Consider the following 12,808-nt stretch of genomic DNA (forward strand, 5'->3'; position numbering starts at 1 on the left):
GATATATTTTAAGATATTTCAGTGCAATACTTTCAGTTAAAACAGCTCATGCACTTTAATCTAGGACTATCTTAAGCCTTGTCTGTGAAACCGGGGGTATATGTTTTATAAGATCATTACTTCACTTTATATGATTATACTTCAAATAGTTTTCTAAAATTGATAAAGCATACATATTAAAAAGAATACATTGCCTACATGATGTAGGCATCATATCCCTGGTACAATGGAGAGGTTGGCACATGTTAATGATAATATCTAAACTGTGAACTCACATATAGACTTACAGTGTCATGTGCTCATATTGACCAAATCATACCATCAAAATATGCTGTATTTCTAGCAAAATTATATACAGGCATGCCGATTTTCAATCTAAACAGAAGAAAAACTAAAATATGTGGATAAAAAATTTGGACTAAACTCGATTCATATGGATTAGTTTTATGATCTCTATGAACATTTGAAACCTCAAAGTGGTAGTCATGTGGACTGTCAGCTAAGGGACAGAATAAATCTCTCAGATTTCATTTAAAATATCTACATTTCTGTTCTGAAGATGAACAAAAATCTTTTGAGTTTGGAATGACATGCGAGTAAATGATGACAGAATTTTAAGTTTAGGTGAACTAACCCCTCTAATTATAGTACACACACACACACACACACACAAGCACTTTGACTGGGAGACATTTTGTTATTGAACTGAAAACATTTATTGTTTTCATTTTAATAACTGAGGTCCGTCATTGCTGTCAAGCTTTAAACATTTAAAACATAAGTCCTCTTAAATACTACATGTCATCTAATCATCTAATGTTGAATATAATTACAGATACCATATTATAAGCTTAAAATAAAACATTAGCATTCTATAGGCCCGGCTTCACAGACAGAACTTAGACCAGAATTAGGGGCATTTAGGTACCTTTTATAAACGTGCCCTAGAAAAAAAACATGGTGTACTGGTGTGCATCTTGAGACAAAACAATGGCACTGACATATTTTAAGATATGTCAGAGCAAGTTACTTTCAGTTAAAACAGCTCAAACATGCATACATTTTAATCTAGAACTAGCTTAAACCTTGTCTGTGAAACCGTGGGTATATGATTTCAACTGTTTTAAACTAAGCGTTTTGGATCATGTTATTGTCACAGATAGGAAATTGTGCGTTTAAAAATACAATAAGAACAGCTAAGTATCACCAAGATAAGATACACAAATGACAAAAATCAATGTACAAGAGAAATCAATTGAATTAAACACTCCTATAGCTTATAAATGTGCACAAATGTTCTTTTTCAAATGTACAGCCAACACAAAGTTGACAAGAGAAGTACTGTGATAATAGATGAAGTGGATGTGGTTGCTGATGAAGGCATTGTGGATTTTACCACCTGTGATGTCACAACTCTGCCATTCAAGGGCTGAACTCCTCTGAAGTTGTTGGTCACCAGAACTGAGGTGCTTGCTGCTTTGAAATAGGTAGTTGTGCTGAAGCGGTTGATCTGTTTGGAGGAATAAATTCAACTGAGTGACTTTTAGGGTTTAACTCAAAATATGAAAAATGCTGTCATCCAGTAATATATGAATATGATTTTTATGAATTACTCTACCATAGAGTTGCCTTGACTTACCAAGTTCTGACTGACTTTGATGGGCTCCTTAAAAACAGTCCAGATCACAACTTCATTGCAGTTCGGTGTGGTTAGGGAGCCTTGGTAACGGTAATATTTAGTCCTGTCCACCCCTTCAAGCAGACTGTCCAGTGTGATTTGATCCATGATGTCTGTGGTTGTATTACCTAGAGATACCAAATATACCACATGTTTAATGGTTTGAAGAGCACAGAAGATCCTCCATATACTGAAAAAAAAATGTTTCAAGATTCACACAAAAATGAAAAATCTGTCATCATTGTTGTTCCAAAAACTTTATGACTTTCTTTCTTCTGTGGAAAACAAAAGAAGATTTCTCTGCGATTTGTGTCAGTGTTGTTTTGGACCCCACTGACTTTCACTGTATAACAGTTGAAACGTTCTTCAAAATACCTCATATTGTGTTCCAATGGGGATGGACAGTTTTGGAACGGCATGAAAGTGACCAGTTAATGATGACAAAATGTTCATTATTGGGTATACTATCAACAAAGAGCTATTACTTTACCTGAATTAGGTATGCTTGTCAAAAAGGAGGTTAGTGTATCCCAACCTATTGGTTTGCTTTGTTCACTCGTTCCCTGTTGGTTAAATAAAAAATAAATATGTAATACATAGACATGAGCACACAACCAAAGCCATTAATATACTTTTAGGTTTGCGTTTCCCTCTAGGTTTAACAAATGTGGTCTTACTCACCTCAATGAAGAACCCAAGAACAGCCAATCCTGTGCTGTCATTAGCAGCTAGAGCAGCTGACACACTCCCGTTGTATTTTGAATGGACATTCACAATGTGCAGCTGAAGGGACAGAATCGGATGTAGACAGAGAATACAGTGAATGGTCATATATTAATTCTCATGCAGGTTTTGAGGGGATATATTTGTGCATTTGCAGGGAAATCTCATTCATTCATACCTCCATTGGGTATTGTTTGCCATCCACAGTGTGTTCGGAGCCAGATGAGGAGCTGCCGTTACCCCAGTGGAGATGGAATTGTTTAGTGTTGTACACACCTGGAAGATCACCTCCTTGCACAGTCATTTTATCATCATCCAGGTTGACCACCACTGTGAAGACCATGGACATATTAGATACCAGATCCAGGACATACAATACATTGATATTGTGCATCACTGATGCTTGATCTGCACCCTGTACCTCTTTTGCAAATTTAAGTATCCTCTTTGTAGTCAGTGAGTCTCGTGATATGAACAAAAAAAGAGGAATCAAATCACTTTTGTCCTCCTATTGTATAACAGTTTATCGGCTACATCTCTGTTTTGTACTTTTCTAAACAATCCTAGACCTTTTTAATGTGAAACTTCTCATGTTACTGTCTCCTAAGGATTGATTGCTTTTGTTAGCCTATTCCTCATTTTGAAGCCACTTTGAATAAATCTGCAAAATAAATTTAGCAACTATATTTTGTAAAGAAAAACAAATCCTGTAAAAAAAAAAAAAAAAAAAAAAAAAAAAAAGTGTGCAACGCTTCTTACCAGAATCGCCTATGTTTGCAATTGAAATGAAGGTGGAGTTGTCATCGAAACCAGTGAAGTTAAATGAGGTCAGCTTAGAATTTTCCTGAACACTTGCAGTCACAATATTGATGGGAGATTGCTTGGATCCATTACAGAATTGTGAAGCAATTTTGGGCCAGGTGGTAAAATCTATTACAAATCAGGAGTCACAAAGATCCACTTCAGAACAAGTTTTAAATATATTAATTTTAAAATTTTATAATAAGATTAACTTTCATGCAGTGGAATATTAAAAAAAAAAAAACAATAAATAACTTACTGCATGTTGGCTTGTGATAGCACCAATCTGTTTCGGATTAAATGACAGCATTAATAAATGAACAGCAGAATTTACATCAAAAGAGACTTTAGTGTTTAAGGGGAGTCATATAAAATTATAAATAAAGTTGATCTTCAGTTACACTCACCCACTGAAGAGCCCGCGCCATGGACGGAATGACTCAGAAGAGCAGCAAGGCAAGTTACCAGCAAGACAATCATCTAAATCAAACAAGAGTTCATTACAATGAATAACAACGCCGCTAACAGAATTGAAACTTATTATACGTTAATTAAATTTGATGTGAGAAACGAAATCAATAGGGCAAAATAGTTACGGTCTTACTGTACCTTTTCGACTTGATACACCTGTTCAGGAAAATGATGAACTGCCTTCATTCCCGCCTTTAATACCCTTCGTAGCTAACGTGTGGTGGGTGTGTTACTTTCATCCGTTCATCCGTTTGCCTAAGGAAAAACTACATTCCGGTCAAACGCATGTGATCACATTATCCATTATCCACATATCTTTATATCTCTATTCGATAGTAATCTCCAAGGATAATGGAGCGCGTTCCTGTTCACTAATCCTCTCGTGATGAGGGAAAAAGCACAGTTCATTGTCGCGCCTTAGTTTGTAAAACGTCGACTTAAAATGGTTGTAAATAGCACCAAAGTTTATTTTGATTATATAAACAGAACCCTTCATAGGCAACTGAAGAACCGATATTTTTGGTAGGCTATCATTCGAAACTTAAATGTCATCGAAAAAAATTCATTAAAGGGGCAGTTTACTCAAAAATGAAACTTTTATTAATTCCCTCATGTTGTTTTAAACATAAGTAGGCTATCTTTCCTCCGTGGCAGGCAAAAGCAAAGAATATAAACAGAAAACATTAGCCTGTATTGCTGCTGTTAATCATCTTTATTCTTCATCAGAGGTTATTGTAAAGCGCGTTTCAATCTAACGAATGGTCAGATGAATGACATAATTTGATTTATGTCATACTTGTCTGTCTATTTTTTATTTTATTTATTTTTTATTTTTTTACTTGAACTCTTTATTGTTAATCTTTTGATCTTTTTTTTTTTTTTTTTTTGGCCCATTCAGTCAATATCCAACCCGATCTCATGAGAAAACTTATTAAAAATTATTTCACGATTCGATTTTTAACTTATGTGATTCAAGATCCATTTTACATTAAAATATGGGTAAAATTTATAATTTGCTATTCATATGTTTCTTGCAACAAAAAAAATCAGAAAACACATAGTTTTTAATGGATGTCAATGGTGAAAGATGAACCAGTGGAATTCAAAACATCTCAGGGGTTAATGGGAACATGCAAACCAGAAAAACCTTAGTTAACAATAAAATACAGGTAAAAGTCATGCAAGAGAAAGCAGTGCCTGTCCGAGAAATTGTCCTCCTGATCTTATGAAAATGTACAAATAAGATCTTACAAATTCATATGAATTATCCACCAATTCATCAAAACGTACAGTACCTGAGGAGTAGAAAGAGAGATAGGGAGGACAGATGTGACGATGACAATGGTCAAAGTAATTTGAAATATTGGGTATACATTATGTACATCCAGAATTCATCTGACCACTTATTGCTTTTGTATGAGCTGTATGAGATACAAAAGTGGGATAGTATTATGACATAATAAAATAATTATATGAAAGGAGGTTTAATTGATCAAGGAATTAACCACCTTGTCGTTATTACTGTGTACACAATCCTTTAGCAGTAATTACACCTGCTAATTTTAAGGATAGGCAAACATTTCATAATGCAAATGTGTCCAACCTCAGACAAATCAGATGTGTGTCATAATTTCAACTCGATTCATGTTCAGACTTGGATGCTGGGATATTCCATGAAATAACTTCCTAAAAAAATGAATCATAAATCCAGGCTCACTCAAGTCAGCCTCTGCTTGTTGATGTCAATACAAGACCAGCCATGCAAAAGTAGCAGTGTATTCTGATGATATATATATATATATATATATATATATATATATATATATATATATATATATATATATATATATATACACAGGTGCTGGTCATATAATTAGAATATCATCAAAAAGTTGATTTATTTCACTAATTCCATTCAAAAAGTGAAACTTGTACATTATATTTATTCATTACACACAGACTGATATATTTCAAATGTTTATTTCTTTTAATTTTTATGATTATAACTGATAACTAAGGAAAATCCCAAATTCAGTATCTCAGAAAATTAGAATATTGTGGAAAAGTACAATACTGAAGACACCTGGTGCCACACTCTAATCAGCTAATTAACTCAAAACACCTGCAAAAGCCTTGAAATGGTCTCTCAGTCTAGTTCTGTAGGCTACACAATCATGGGGAAGACTGCTGACTTGACAGTTGTCCAAAAGACGACAATTGACACCTTGCACAAGGAGGGCAAGACACAAAAGGTCATTGCAGAAGAGGCTGGCTGTTCACAGAGCTCTGTGTCCAAGCATATTAATAGAGAGGCGAAGGGAAGGAAAAGATGTGGTAGAAAAAAGTGTACAAGCAATAGGGATAACCACACCCTGGAGAGGATTGTGAAACAAAACCCATTCAAAAATGTGGGGGAGATTCACAAAGAGTGGACTGCAGCTGGAGTCAGTGCTTCAAGAACCACTACGCACAGACATATACAAGAAATGGGTTTCAGCTGTCACATTCCTTGTGTCAAGCTACTCTTGAACAACAGAAGCGTCTCGCCTGGGCTAAAGACAAAAAAGACTGGACTGCTGCTGAGTGGTCCAAAGTTATGTTCTCTGATGAAAGTAAATTTTGCATTTCCTTTGGAAATCAGGGTCCCAGAGTCTGGAGGAAGAGAGGAGAGGCACACAATCCATGTTGCTTGAGGTCCAGTGTAAAGTTTCCACAGTCAGTGATGGTTTGGGGTGCCATGTTATCTGTTGGTGTTGGTCCACTGTGTTTTCTGAGGTCCAAGGTCAATGCAGCCGTATACCAAGAAGTTTTAGAGCACTTGATGCTTCCTGCTGCTTCCTGCTGGAGATGCAGATATCATTTTCCAACATGACTTGGCACCTGCACACAGTGCCAAAGCTACAAGTACCTGGTTTAAGGACCATGGTATCCCTGTTCTTAATTGGCCAGCAAACTCGCCTGACCTTAACCCCATAGAAAATCTATGGGGTATTGTGAAGAGGAAGATGCGATATGCCAAACCCAACTATGCAGAAGAGCTGAAGGCCACTATCAGAGCAACCTGGGCTCTCATAACACCTGAGCAGTGCCACAAACTGATTTACTCCATGCCACGCCGCATTGCTGCAGTAATTCAGGCAAAAGGAGCCCCAACTAAGTATTGAGTGCTGTACATGCTCATACTTTTCATGTTCATACTTTTCAGTTGGCCAAGATTTCTAAAAATCCTTTCTTTGTATTGGTCTTAAGTAATATTCTAATTTTCTGAGATACTGAATTTGGGATTTTCCTTAGTTGTCAGTTATAATCATCGAAAATAAAAGAAATAAACATTTGAAATATATCAGTCTGTGTGTAATGAATGAATATAATATACAAGTTTCACTTTTTGAATGGAATTAGTGAAATAAATCAACTTTTTGATGATATTCTAATTATATGACCAGCACCTGTATATATATATATATATATATATATATATATATATATATATATATATATATATATATATATATATATATATTTTTTTTTTTTTTTTTTTTTTTTTTTTTTTGTAGCCAACATATAAATCACAAGGACTTGAATGATGTAAAAAAATAAATACATTACCTCACACATCTTGAAGAGTTATCAGTTGGCTAAGGTTCATTTATTTAAAATTTGTAATACAAGTTTGAACACATTTCTTTCATTTTGCCATTCATACAGGAAGTAGAAGGATAAAAAAGGGAGAGGAAAGATACCTGCATTATGTCACAAGTGCAACTCATGATTTAAGCCACACCAGTCACCCTATCCATATCAGTTTGATCTCTTTCAGTCTCTTGGCTTACTGACTACAGTTTCTTCTGACACGTATGACTGACTATTTCAACTCTTACATTAGATCTTTATAAACTACCTGCCGCACTGGCACTGCCTTCTCTTAACTGACTTTTATTGTTACTTCTAAGGTTCTTCTGCTTAGAATGGTCACGACCATTCAAAAGTATTTGTGTATTGTGATTAAATAATCTTTTTTTTTTTTTTAAGAAAAATATAATTTGCAAATATTTAGTCATTTTATACAGATTTTTTTTTAAATGTAAAATGGACCTATATTTTTTCTGTCTGCTGCCTTATACGTCACAGCTCAAAATAGGCTCTAATCTAAGGTTTATGCATTCTTGTGCTGCTATCAGCCAATCAGTGTAGTCATTTTCTCAACAAAAGAAACAAACAAAAAAAAAAAACAGAGCAACTGCTACGAGATGAAAATGTGCGATAAATGACCTCAGATTCACATCGAGCTCAAAAGAGACAAAAGTGAGGCTTCCCTCTGAAACTATATCCACCTGTGTCACTGTTAGGCACTTGATGAGCGCATAACACGCTATGTAATCTTATATCTTGTAATATTTTGTTTTTTTAGTTATCCTAAATGTATTTTCTCACTTTCCAAGGTGTCAAATACTGCCACTTGTGTAGGAGGCCTATGCACCACTATACAGATGCCAAAAACGCCATTTGGCAGCAGCAGTTGCTCTAAGTGTAAATAGCAATAGATGTGATTTACACTAAGTTTAAATACCAAACACATACCTCCCTCCCTTGGGAAAATTCCACAAGGTACATTTTCAACAGGATATTGAATCATCTGAATCTTTCTGAAGGCCATTTGAAGACCTAATGTATGTGATCACGTTTTCTTTTCTCTATCCGTTTCTGTTTCTATTTCTGTTTGTATTGTATCCGTTGGTGTCTTCTTTTCTTTTTTTGGCTCTAAAAGAGCCAATAGAACTGCTTGAGGGAAAGTTATGAAATTTGTCGCACTGATAGAGGCCAGTCAGAAGTATAGCAAATTTGGAGTTTCCAACTCAATCCCTCTAGTGACGCCAACTGAAAAAACATTGAGGAATTGGATTCAATTTATCAAACACATTTTCAAAAAACATGTGAATTAATTTTACATGTAATAGATTAAAACATATATATATATATATATATATATATATATATATATATATATATATATATATATATATATATATATATATATATATCCTCAGCAGGTTACATCCTGCGTTTTGGCGCAGCGCCACAATTGTCTCGTTTGATTCGGGGCATCAGGCCGAGCTGAATGATATTCAATTTTCCCATATCGGCCATTTTAGGCATCTGCCATTTTGAATTTAGTAAAATGATGTATTTTGCGAACACATGAACTTATCATTACAAAACTCGGTATGGGTCATCGGTATGATGCCCTGAAGGAGTCTGAGATGTTTCAGACCAATGCCACCTAGTGGTATTTTTTTTACATGCTTATAACGGAGTCCAACGATACCAAATATGCTAGGTGTCGCCTTATGCTAAGTGCAATGTTGTGATTTAGTGTTTAAACAACATTCACAAATAACTTAGAAACCGTTAGTCCGATCGAGACAAAACAACAGGAAACAGGTCATTGACCATATGCTAATTGGCAAATGTCAAAATTTTGATAGTGAGTGGCAAAAAAAAAAAAAAGTCAGGTGTATTTTTTTATGTGTTCATATATATAAATATCTATAACACCTAAACGAAAAATGTAATATTTTCACTAAATTTGACACTTATGTATGGGGCACTCTGAGGACACACACAAAAAGCGGTGGGACTGTGCCACTTGTTGGCGATATAATTGAACAAAAGATGAAATTGGCTCTAACTACTGTTTGTCTGATTGACGTCAAAATTGACATGTAGTGTCTGTCTCAGTTGCTATCATAGTCCATTATGGCAGTGTTGGTCTGATGCTAGCTTCTTTGTTTGCTTCTGTTGTGCTTGGCCCAACGTTTAATCTAAATTGTTGTGGATGTAGCAAAACTAATGAATGAATACATCAGAGGAAACTAGTCACTCCCATTACTGTACTCAATCCTGTTACTTTATATATATATATAATTTCTTTAAAATAAACATCTCCTTGAGGGGAAAAAAAAAAAAAAATAATTAGTTGACATGTTTTTAAACATGACATGCTTTTTAAAAAAGACACATGCTTTTTCTGTGAGTTTTGTTCACAGAACTGAGAAAATTAGCTTCCACTTAAAAACCTTCCAAAAATGAAATAAAGATAATAGAAGTTTTTAAAATGATAAGTTGAAAAATGAAGTTTCAGTTGGAAGAATTACAAGCAATTATCACCCATTCGGTGGAATGAACCATTTATACTTAATGCAAATAGTGTCAGATATTCAGTGCAATAATAACAACATATTCAGTGGATATGATTACATTTATTAAAATCATAAACGGATGCTGCCTCATTGGGACATTACTTGCCCCTCTCCCTAAAGCCCTACCCTAACCCTACCCATTCGTTAGGCCCTTCATTTCCACTTTTAGAATATTTTCCTAATTTTTATTTAAAATAAACTTCTCTCCAAGTTGATATGCAATGGGAAAAGGGAGAAGAATGAGTTTGGGAAAAGGCAGATTTGAACTCAGCTGGGTTTTGTCACATCAAAAGCTAACGGCATACACCTTGAGCTCCACGCAAATCCTGTTATCAGTGGGATTTCTTTTGTAGTTTTGTATGGCTCAATCAGACAATTAGGGTGCGTTCACACTTGTAGTTCGTTTGGTTCATTTGGTCCGGACCAAAGAAAAAAACATTTAGTCCTGGTCCGACTAGCATTCAGATTGGCAATTTTATCACCGAACCAAAAGATACCGAACCGGCATAGGGATACATTCACAACGTGATTGGTCGGATTTTATGACGTATTGCCTATTTTGAGACGGAACTTACTGAACATCCAAAACAGTGCTGTTTGCTGAGGTAAATGCGCTCGTTGTGTGTGTAGCGGTGCGTAGCCTGCATGTGATGGTATTTTGGCCAGCTGGAAACTGAAGAGCTTATAAAATGTGTAAAGTAGTAAACAGCGGCGGAAATCCATCCGTCATACACACAAATGATCTGCTGCATGGAGACGCGCGTCTGATGCCTGTGATGGGCAAACTCGCGTCGATGGCCCTGTCCCAAATGGCACACTCCGGACTTGTGGACTTCCTCAGAGTCCACACTTTGGTGACGTCATGTAGTGCAGACCTATAGGGCCCTTGGCGCGAGTCCACGAGGGTGCATTGAGAGGTATTTTTGGGACAGACTCGATTGTCACGCCGGAAATAACGGTCTGGTTGTTTTTTGACAGGAGCTGCAGGTTCGGGGAATATGCGGCCTATTGTTGTTGTTGTTTTTACCATTTTACCTCTCCATACAGAGCCGAATAAACTGAAAGATCATCTCATCAGTCCCTTTATTAGATAAATATCACAAATATCTTATACAAATATTATAATATTTAGCATTGAGAACAGGGTTTTTTTTTGTTTTGCAACATATCTCCATGTCAACTACACAGCCTGCTTTTGCTTAATATATACATATTTAAATAATATATACATATTTAAATAATGTATACAGTTGTAATAATACATAATAAACATGTTCGTGAGTTTCAGATGATTTTACAGGTTTAAATATAAATACTAGGTTTACATATGACTCAGTAAAGCCCTGAAATTCGGTTCTATTTATTTAATGAATCCTAATGCGATCGTATTATTAAACGTGCTATTATTATGTTTGAGATATCAACCACTGGTCGATGACCATAATGTTTGTATAAACTGTAGGTAACAACTGGTAAAATGTACACCTAGGTCATAAAAACCGTAATAATACCTACACTTAAATATTTTCTTTCCATGTCATCAATCTCCTCCCATCCGTTGTCTGATTGGCATTTCGCAAGGATTCCTGGGTAGTTAAAGTGTGCGGAGCCTGCATCTATGTGAGCTTCGCTGAAGACCGTTTTAAGGGTACAAAGGAGGCGCTGCTGAGCACACTTCAGAGTGTTAAAATGCTGAATGGGACGGCCTACAGACCCGTAGACTCGAATTTAAGTCCACGAGACCGAAAGTCCACATGAAGTGCGCCATTTGGGACAGGGCCGATGACGAGAAAAACCGACATGCGTAAGGATTCATTAAATTTTAGGGTCTTGTCTTCCTGTTTTTGGTTCGTTTACATGTCTTTGGTCCGCGTTGCGTTCATATATCAACCGCACCAGAGTTCGTTTGGAAACGGACCGAGACCCATCTTTTCAGCGGTCTCGGTCCGCTTGTTGGTGCGCACCAGGGTTCGGATGGCAGCGTTCACATATGTTCAAATGAACCGCACTAACAGAGCAATCGCACCAGGGTTCGTTTTAATCGAACCAAACATGACAAGTGTGAACGCACCCTTAGTGGGTGGAGTTAGTGTAAATGTGTCAAGTCCATTACTTTAAACAAAAACCCAAATGACCTCAAAAAACTGATGTGAAGTGCATCAAAATTTTTTGAAATTATATGTTTAATTCCTCTGTGTATTCATGTCTTCCTAGTCAAACCGATACAAACTGCCACAGACTTTCATTTATTTTGTGACCGATTGTGGCCAATGCTAAACTTTGGGTTTATCTTTTGAATGAGATGTGACTGTTTTCATGCAGGGGGAAAACACTTTTCAGAGATTTTTTTTTTTTTTTTTTAAAGAACTAATTATCAAGCTCATCCCTGCTGAAAAAATCTGCATAAACCAGCTTGAATTCTATGTTGGTCCAGGCTGGTTTATACTGGCTCAACAGCTCTCCTGACCAGCAAACCAGCTGGTCCCAGCATGCAAAACATACCTCATGCTGGTGACCAGCAATGCTGGATTTATCAGCAGGGGTGTGAAATAATACACACCTGATTTAACCTCTTCTTTCCACGGCATTAGAGATCATCAGTGGAGAAAGTAAGGCACAACAGTGGCATTTTCAAGAACAGGGTGTCCCTACTAAATTCACTAGAAGACAAAGAGAAAACCGGTCTGGGAGGCTATCAAAGACCTACAGCAACATAAAAAAAAGAGTTGCAGCTCTTCTTTGCAAGTACTGGTTGCTCACTACATGTTCCTTTATTCTCTGTCTGGTGTATGTGGCAGGGTGACAAGTTCCTTCCCTAAATGTGTCCCTTTGGTTTTCAAAGGCATGGCATAGGTTGTAATTTTTTTACATTAAATGCAAAAGTTCTGATATGAATTATCTTTTTAACAGGGATGTGTAGACTTTTTTTTTATAT

The 12,808-nt window shown here is 36.1% G+C and overlaps 1 protein-coding gene across 1 annotated transcript; it reads right to left on the reverse strand.

The window, feature by feature from the left end:
- Window positions 1-1,303: 1,303 nt before the first annotated feature.
- LOC137007550 (carbonic anhydrase 4-like) lies at window positions 1,304-3,682 on the reverse strand. Its single transcript, XM_067369089.1, has 8 exons — window positions 3,610-3,682; window positions 3,462-3,488; window positions 3,161-3,331; window positions 2,580-2,731; window positions 2,360-2,461; window positions 2,169-2,241; window positions 1,640-1,806; window positions 1,304-1,510 (listed from the first exon to the last, which is right to left on the reverse strand). Exons 1-8 carry the CDS (start codon window positions 3,680-3,682, stop codon window positions 1,304-1,306), a joined length of 972 nt encoding a protein of 323 aa, XP_067225190.1.
- Between the last annotated feature and the right edge of the window lie 9,126 nt (window positions 3,683-12,808).

This window comes from Chanodichthys erythropterus, chromosome 19 (genome assembly GCF_024489055.1).
Source record: "Chanodichthys erythropterus isolate Z2021 chromosome 19, ASM2448905v1, whole genome shotgun sequence".
Classification (NCBI taxonomy): Eukaryota; Metazoa; Chordata; class Actinopteri; order Cypriniformes; family Xenocyprididae; genus Chanodichthys; species Chanodichthys erythropterus.